This window comes from Argentina silus (genome assembly GCF_951799395.1).
Source record: "Argentina silus genome assembly, chromosome: 12".
In the NCBI taxonomy this organism is placed as follows: Eukaryota; Metazoa; Chordata; class Actinopteri; order Argentiniformes; family Argentinidae; genus Argentina; species Argentina silus.
Window position 1 is genome coordinate 4,157,403 of NC_139666.1, and position 8,166 is coordinate 4,165,568.

Here is an 8,166-nt window from a genome sequence, read left to right on the forward strand (position 1 = left end):
AATAAAAGTCTGCATTTTTTCCCACACTTTATTAACACCATGGTTAGGCTACGTCTCTGAACACCATCGTTGACTGGCGGGTTATTTTCATCGTGTGTAAGCGTGACGGGTCACTTCTTTTAATTACTTATTATTGAGCTGTTGATTGTTGTTGACCGACTGCTGCTGTTGAGCGTGAAGCAAGATCCAACAAGTGACAAATAACATTCGATTTGATGTGTTGTTTTGATAACTAAATTAATTGCCAAATATTGAACAGGCTGACTGACTAACCTTGCAGCCGTGTCGTTGTTTTTTTGAGTTCGACATTCGTTCAGTTGGTGTTCGTACTCCATAGTGATCTGCTTCTTTCTCAAATCAATATAAACCGTGAGGTGTTTTTCCATGCAGAACATGATAGATGGCCTTACAGGAACAAATGTGCAAATAGTGGAAGACAATTGGTAAAAACAAATAAGATGGTTTTTTAAATTATTATTATTATTACAGCACAAACATACAAGTATTTAGTGGAGTCAGATTTTCTCTAATTGTTGCGCTGCATTCAGAGATCTTTCTCAGGATGTGTGCGCCCACGCAGCTCCTTTTTGCCTGTCTGCATTATAGCGAGTTGGCAGGGAATGGAAACATTGTGCCAACGTTGAAACATCGCATCGATGCGGCCCCAGAGAATATAGAAACATAGCGAGTAGCCCGGAGGATATTGCAACAGAGTCGGCGGATTAGAGAATATTGCAACAAAGCCCATCGTGGAGGAGGAGGCCTGCGCAAATCTGTCAGACATTATGGTGGAGCCTGTGCAGATTTATCTGAATATCCCATGCAGACAGGAAGGTGGACAAGACTGACAACAGTGAGAGAAAAGCCTCTAGGTTGGGAGGTAGGGAGGGCAGAGCAGGCCATGATGTGCAACAGGAAGGTACAGGTGGTAATGTTAATGATCTAAACCAACCTGTGTTTGCTTGTTGCACCCTGTGCTTAAGTTAAAAAGGCTACTGCAAATATGTAACTAATAATACAACTCTTTGGGACTCTCTTCCTGACAATCTCTCTGGAACTTTATTCTTTTTTTAATGAAAAGTGCTTTATAAAATGTAATAAACTATTATTATTGTTATTATTATTATTACTATTATTATTATATGGGAGTGACTACCATACCATGTAATGTAAAAATGTAGTTGGCACAGAGGGCTGTTGGAGTGGTGAAACTGGATAATATTTTCAAGCACAGCCATTCTGGTGACTATACACACAGCCTTAGTGGCAACGTTGCCTTTAGGTAACACAGTCCTATGACGTCAACATCACTCCCCATCCACACAGTGGCAGCCAGTCTCATCTCCAGAGTGACACGTTCCTCTGTGCCTACATGCAGCATGCTCTAGCCAATTCCCTGGTGCCACCCACCTCTCGGTCTCTATGACGCTCATGGCCCTCCCTGTTCTCCTTGTCCTGGGACCTGGTGGTGCTGGCCTTGCCTTTGGGGTCCAGCTTGTCCCCCGCCAGCACCCGCTTCACCGCGTCTTCACTGGAGAGCTGGGGAAGGGGGAGGGAGGGACGGAGGGAGGCAGCCATTTTACTCTTTCAAAATAGCCATTTAGCAGACACACCTTTTCAGCGTGAATAATTGAAAGCCCGTTCAAAACACAAGGCTGAAACAAAGCCCAACAGGAAAGGATGGTTAGCAAAACTTTCCTTTTGAATAATTAATCTGAAACATGTGACATGATTATGAAATTGCTGTGACATGATTATGAGATCCCAGAGTTTCAAATGACAGAAGTAAGTCCAAATAAGTTTCTAACATGTCTTCTAACATTCATTATGCTTTTTCAGAATTCCCTAGTCCTAAACAAGATAAACCGACTCATGGTTGCACCATGTTGGATAATTACTCTGATCAGTTTGACCTCAGTGAGGCATGACTGAGTTCTCCCGAGTTCTAACCTCCTTTATTTTCCCTGGCTCTCAAGGGTTCAATTAAAATGTACTAGGCTATAAATGCTCCTCTTAAAACTTCACTCCTGAGCATCATTAGTTTGATTTACGCCACAATACACTGGATGCATGTAAACATGCAATCTTATCTGTAGGTGTGTGTGTGTGTAACATCTTGCATACTGTGTACACTGTATCTGTACGTGTGTGTGTGTGTACACTGTATCTGTATGTGTGTGTGTGTGTGTACTGTATTTGTATGTGTGTGTGTGTGTAATATTTTGTGTGTGTGTGTGCTGTATTTGTATGTGTGTGTTTACTGTATTTGTATGTGTGTGTGCACTGTATTTGTGTGTGTAGACTGTATTTGTATTTGTGTGTGTGTGTGTGTGTGTGTGTGTTTCCGGGCAGGCTGACCTTGTTGAGGCAACACTTGCCGATGGCCTGTAGCAGCTCGTTGGTCCTCTCCGGCTCGTGTCCAGCTACGATGCGGGCTGGCTTGGCCGACAACGGCTCCCCACTCACCAGCATCACCACGTCCATGGCCTTCTGGAGAAAGGCTATCTTAGAGTCCTTATCCTATGGGGGGGGGGGGGCAGAGAACAGAGAAAAATGTACACATTGCTTTGGCAAGACTGGATTGCTCATGTTGCTTAATCTTGTTCCTAGACACTTCCACCCAATACGCTTCCGAATGTCTGGAGGGCCAACACGACAATTTGGCTAATACAAAGATCGGGAAAGTCTTGTGACGCATAGCCATTGGCTTTACCTGGCACCAATCATCTCCCACAGCACATCCCCACCAGTGTTTGCACACCACACGTTTCTGATTCAGAGCCATGGCTCGCAGTGGTGTGATTGTGAACACTTTACTCAGTAAGTTCCTCCCCCAGAGGTCAGGTCTGAGTCATTGTTATTCCTGGTGTATATGCGCAATAGCCCGGGGACGGGGTTACTCATGTGTTTTTTTTGGTTTTTATACACATCATGTTTACATAGCCCGGCTAGTAAGTAAGCCAGTGCTTCACACTGGTTGGAATAAAATGGTTATGCTCGAAAACCTGTAATAATTCAAATTGAACCTATTGTGTATCAGTTATTGACAACACATTGATTCAGGGTTAGGGTTAATGCAAAAAAGCACTTAATCAATTAGCTACTCAACCAATGAGCTCAATAGCCCTCCTCTCCAGATGACAGGGTATTAGCTTGCTGAGGTACCAGTGTAAACCTGGCACGCCAGGTAAATGTTTACATGCTAATGCTAACAAATCTACAGAGACCTGTTTCTTTCCACTGGTTTTCCTTGGGGTATATATATATATATATATATCCCTCAATGAATAGACATGTAGATCGCTTAGTTCAACACCACACAGTACACAGCCCTGAAGACTGTGTTTAGAAGAACAAAGATGTGTATCAATAATAAATTAGCTTTCGACGTGATTCACAAGTTCAAAAGCTTTGTTGTCCATTTTGGGATCAGTCTAGACGCGTTAGCCTCCATTACATGTCATGGCCCCAATTACAACTCAATCTCAGCGTATGCTGGTGCTTTTCCAGGCAACGTGTAGCAAGCCAAGCATAGTCGAACTGATTACTCCAAATGTTGACACTACCACTTTGTTCTGTCTAAGCACCATGCCAACTGTGTAACATTAGGCTTGTCGCAGACGCGACCTGGGCTTAGTGATAACGGATTATGCTGGATCTATAAATGTTATCTTCTCCAGTCACTCCCTAGGCTCTTGTGGTCCTACACTTCAGAGCACAGCTGACATTCAAAGGCCTGAGAAAGAGCAGTGTGAGGCCCAGAGCCAAGGGTGTCCCTTTCATGTGCGGCCAGCGAATGATGCGCGTGTGTGTGTGTGTGTGTGTGTGTGTGTGTGTGTGTGTGTCTCCTTCATTATGCATGCTGCTGCATCAATGAGGTGCCTCTGGCCGTCCATCCCTAGCGTTCTGAGAGGGATCAGGTGTGAACCCTTTGGTGCCTGCTTGCCCTCGCTTTGTCCCTTCTCAGGGTTTCCGTTCTCCTTTTACACTGCCTTCCACTGATCTAAGGTCAGTCGTACACTGAGTCACTGAAGTGAGAAACCGGGCCGTTTGAGGGGACACTGTGAAAGTAACTGATCCCAAGTCAGTTGGAATGCACTTTCAGTAGGGGAGTGAGGGCTCTGGGTTTACGTTACACTCTACCTGATTGTCTGAGAGCTTTGACCTCCCAGGTCTCTGACCTCAGGTCAGTTTGGTTATAGGCCATCCAGATATAACACTCTACAATCTCCAGCCCTGCTGGGTGAGAACCGGACGTCTGGCTCTCTTCCACTGGCCCCGATACTGATCTGTGGTCAACAGGAGAGGCCTGCGAACACCCAGCAGTCTGGATTCTGACACCTCCCAGGGATGACCGCTGGCCCCAACCGGCACTGAGAGGACGTAATGCGGGGGTGTAACTCAGATACAAGTCATCCACAGGGAAATTAGATGAGATGACAACAGTTCAGCCCAGTGTGAAGATGCTAGAACTGGATCAGACCGCTGTATCGTCAGATACGAACCGTCTGTGGGTAGAGGGTAGAGACTGGCATGTAGCCTATACAAACATCTGAATAAGACGGTGATTTTAATCCCCTCGTACAGGTATTTCACAAACTGAACTTGATACCCGGACCCAGTTTTCCTTGCATGAAAATCAAGCAGTGATTAGGAATGCCCGAGAAGAATCTACATTTTAACACCCATATAAATAGTTGTGCAATGTTGCTATATTCATGTCTCAATGCATTTTTAATGCAAAAAAATATTTATTTTTTTGCATTAAAAGAAATTCACCCTTTTGACAACGTACAAGACTCTTTCAGAGGAGCAACATTTCTGTGTTTACAGACTTGTGACTTTTTCAGAGAAAACATGGTGTAATTACAACGATCAGCCACCAGATAACCCTGACCCTAAAAGTGTTGATTACGATCTCTTGCTCAAGATAGTACCTCCCTTTTGTGAATTGATCGCGCACAGACATTTTACCAGGTGTTTAAAGACATTGTTGCCTACATACAACATCGGGCCTTAAAAGGTTAAGTGATGACTCCTTACCTTCACATTGTCTGACTTCATCTCTGCGTCTCCATAGAGTCCCTTCATGAAGCCAGTGGTCCGGATGACCTGTAGGGGTTAAGATACCGTATCACATTAGCGAGGAACTGAGACAAAGGAATTGTATCATGGCACTGACTTACATAACTAGACTCATGGACCATATTATGAATGGCTCATCAGTGTCGCATGAGGCCGGTAAAAGCAGGTTTCTGACTTTCAGTGTTACCGCTGCCAAATTTGACACTTTCCAGCCCAACCAGAGTCTAAATCCCCGCATCTTCAGACACTGTTTTCTGACCTAGGCGGCGGCTCTGCAGGGTTTACGTTACAGGCAAGCACCAGTGGATCATTTTATAGTGATTAGCCTAACTCGGCCGCACAGCGGGAATATTCTAACTGAATATCAAGTAGTTGTTCTTTGTGTTGTACTCGGGCTGTGCCAGACCAAGAAGTTGCTTGGTTGAGTCTTAATCGCCAGTTCAATCAAATTGATGGGTTCGGTAAAAAAAAGAAAGAAAGTCTAAAGACATTGCTGCCCTCAGGGACCTGAACTTTTGATTGGCGCAGTGGCGACGACAGCCTGTGCCACCACGGTCACTTTCATGGCCAAGTTACTACCTAGGTCCTTTTTCGAGCCAGAAAAAAACCTGGTCTGGTACTGACAGTTAATCAATCAGATTGTATTAAATTAAGTGACAATTCAATCATTGTTAAGGATGCTCCGTCACTTGAATTCAGTGTTCAAAAACACTCAAATAATCAGTATAATATAAGAGTCACACATGCCAACACACTTCCCTTCATCAAATATGCATGACTCTACACTGAAAGGTGAGACAAGCTCAAACGGAAGGAGGTGTGCAGCTGTCTGCCAATTGAAAAAGCAAAGCAGATTCCAGTGTAGTCACCCATCCTGCCTTTTGGGGATGTTATGAATGTGTGCACTACTGGAGCATGCTCATATCCAGAGCAATCAAAAAGAAATAACCTAACCTAATTGAATGGGGACTTGGGATTGCATGTGCTGTGGCCTATAAAGAGTGTGCACTTAATTAAGGGCATTTCATTAGTGAGTGCTGGAGTAAGACTACACTACCTCACTATAGAGTAGCTAAATGTGCTGTGCTCATAGGTACAGCACTGGCCAACAGCTAAGCTAAGCTAAGCATAAGCTAAGAAAGGCTGCATTCACTTTGCAGGCTCCTACTTTGAAGTGTTGCTCTACTGGATAATCTTGGCTGAGCCTCCTGCCTGCATATCTAGCTTGAGGCACAGACCAAGCCACTGCCAAACATTCAAACTCGTCCCACGCAGACCGGCACCTTCCTACCCAGTTGCCCCCCCTTAAACACACAGGACATTTTTTCAGAACCCCATTGTGAGCTGTAGTGGTGGTTATGACTGTAAAGGAGCATTAAATTATCTAGTTAATAATTAAATTAGTTGACATAACTGTTAGGCAAGCTTCCCCCACTGTCACTAAGCTTCAAGTATTTCATCTGCATCTGAATCAGTAATGTTGTGCTTTCCATTATGTCAAAGATGCCTGTCTGTAAACTGCTTTCTATGGTAGCTGGTATGATGCAGACAAAAAGAGACATGAGTTACTTGGTTCAGCCTTCATGTAGGTTAACCTTACAAATAGCCTACAGCATTAGACAGTCTTTTTATGAAACAAGCAATCCAGCTGCATTTAGGAATAATCTAATTTGCCACAGCGCCCACTGCCTGGAAGAAGGTCTGGACTCTGAGCATCTGAAGCCTATACCACTCATCTGGAGCGATGACGACACAACACCTCTCAAAACAGTAGATTAAAACCAGGGTTCTGTGTCTGTTTTTACAGAACATCATTTAAGGTTCTGTTAACCAAATACAGACACCATGACGTTCTACAAAATACATTGACGTTTGTCAAGAGAAAATGTGACTGACATTTTGTAGTGTTTATTGGGGAAAATGATAGCTATCAAAGTTCACTTGGTTGCAAATCATTGTAATATCCCGGTGCCACCATTGGTTTGTTTGCCATAGTCATTCAGCCTGGAGCGCCTAGCAACGAGACGACGCTGGCATGATGGTCAGCTAATAACTAGCTAGCTAATTTACAAAACCTGTTTACGTACGATGGCAGCTATTCAGACTGGAAACAAACATAACTGAGCACTCTGACTTTGTAGATATGATGCGTTTCACCAATGACAGGTTATTGACAGCTAATCGACAGGCTCGGTCGCTTTAGCTGTCCTAATACCCCAAGTAGAGGCACAGATTAGAACATTATTCGCTCGCTAGCTACTTCATCGAGCTATCAACTAGATTAGCTCATCATGACATACTGGCAACTCAGGGAAACCCTAGAAGTCTAGCTAACGAGTAACATTATGTTAGTCAAATGTGTGCCTTTAGCTATCTTGGGACGTTATCAAAATAAGATAGCTAACGTTAGCCAGCTGAAATCATCTCCGACACATACATCCCACGGTCGTTAGGTTAGCCAGTGTGTGGCTAGCTAATCTTTTCTCACCTCACTCAATATGTCGTGCAGGTATCGAAACGGCGGTTTACTGAGCAGTTTGTCAGTGAGCGGCGGTTTCTTTATCACTTTCCCCAAAGTATCCTGGGTCTTTTTGGCCACTGTCCCGTTCATGGCAGCTGTTTAAAGAATAACTTCTCAAGCAAAGTTGTTGGTAAAGCCGAAACCAGGACAGTACTTCGAGAAAAATGTATCGCAACTCTCCCTTTGGTTGCTATGTCAATACCCTCAAATCCCACAATGCATCATTTATTTGAAATGCGCCTGCGCTAAGTTTGACTGCTGCTGCCCATAGCAACAGCTAACAATCACTGCTATCCATTTCCAATCTAAACATAAAATAACATCTGCAGGCCTTATTAAATACAAGAAAAAAAGAGAAAATTTTTTTTTTTTACTCCACATTAATTCCTAATACAACATTTACAATCACATAGGGTATCGTCCTCATGACAATCTTATCCTATTTCCCATAAATCTATGTATTCACACAGGGGGCTATGCATACTCTTGAGCCAAAAAGAGTCCCCTTAATAGTAATGCCCAGAAATGATCTTATTGGTCAATAAGAGCATAAGCTCTCA

At 43.7% G+C, this 8,166-nt stretch overlaps 1 protein-coding gene across 1 annotated transcript in view; it reads right to left on the minus strand.

Moving 5' to 3' along the window:
* traf3ip1 (TNF receptor-associated factor 3 interacting protein 1) overlaps positions 1–7,735 on the minus strand; it is a 20,093-nt gene extending 12,358 nt beyond the window's left edge. The window contains exons 1-4 of the mRNA XM_083682543.1: positions 7,574–7,735; positions 5,044–5,112; positions 2,359–2,520; positions 1,411–1,539 (exon numbers count right to left, since the gene is read on the minus strand). Coding sequence (XP_083538669.1) covers positions 1,411–1,539; positions 2,359–2,520; positions 5,044–5,112; positions 7,574–7,696 — 483 coding nt within the window. The 5' untranslated portion in view covers positions 7,697–7,735. The remainder of the gene's footprint in view (positions 1–1,410; positions 1,540–2,358; positions 2,521–5,043; positions 5,113–7,573) is intronic.
* Between the last annotated feature and the right edge of the window lie 431 nt (positions 7,736–8,166).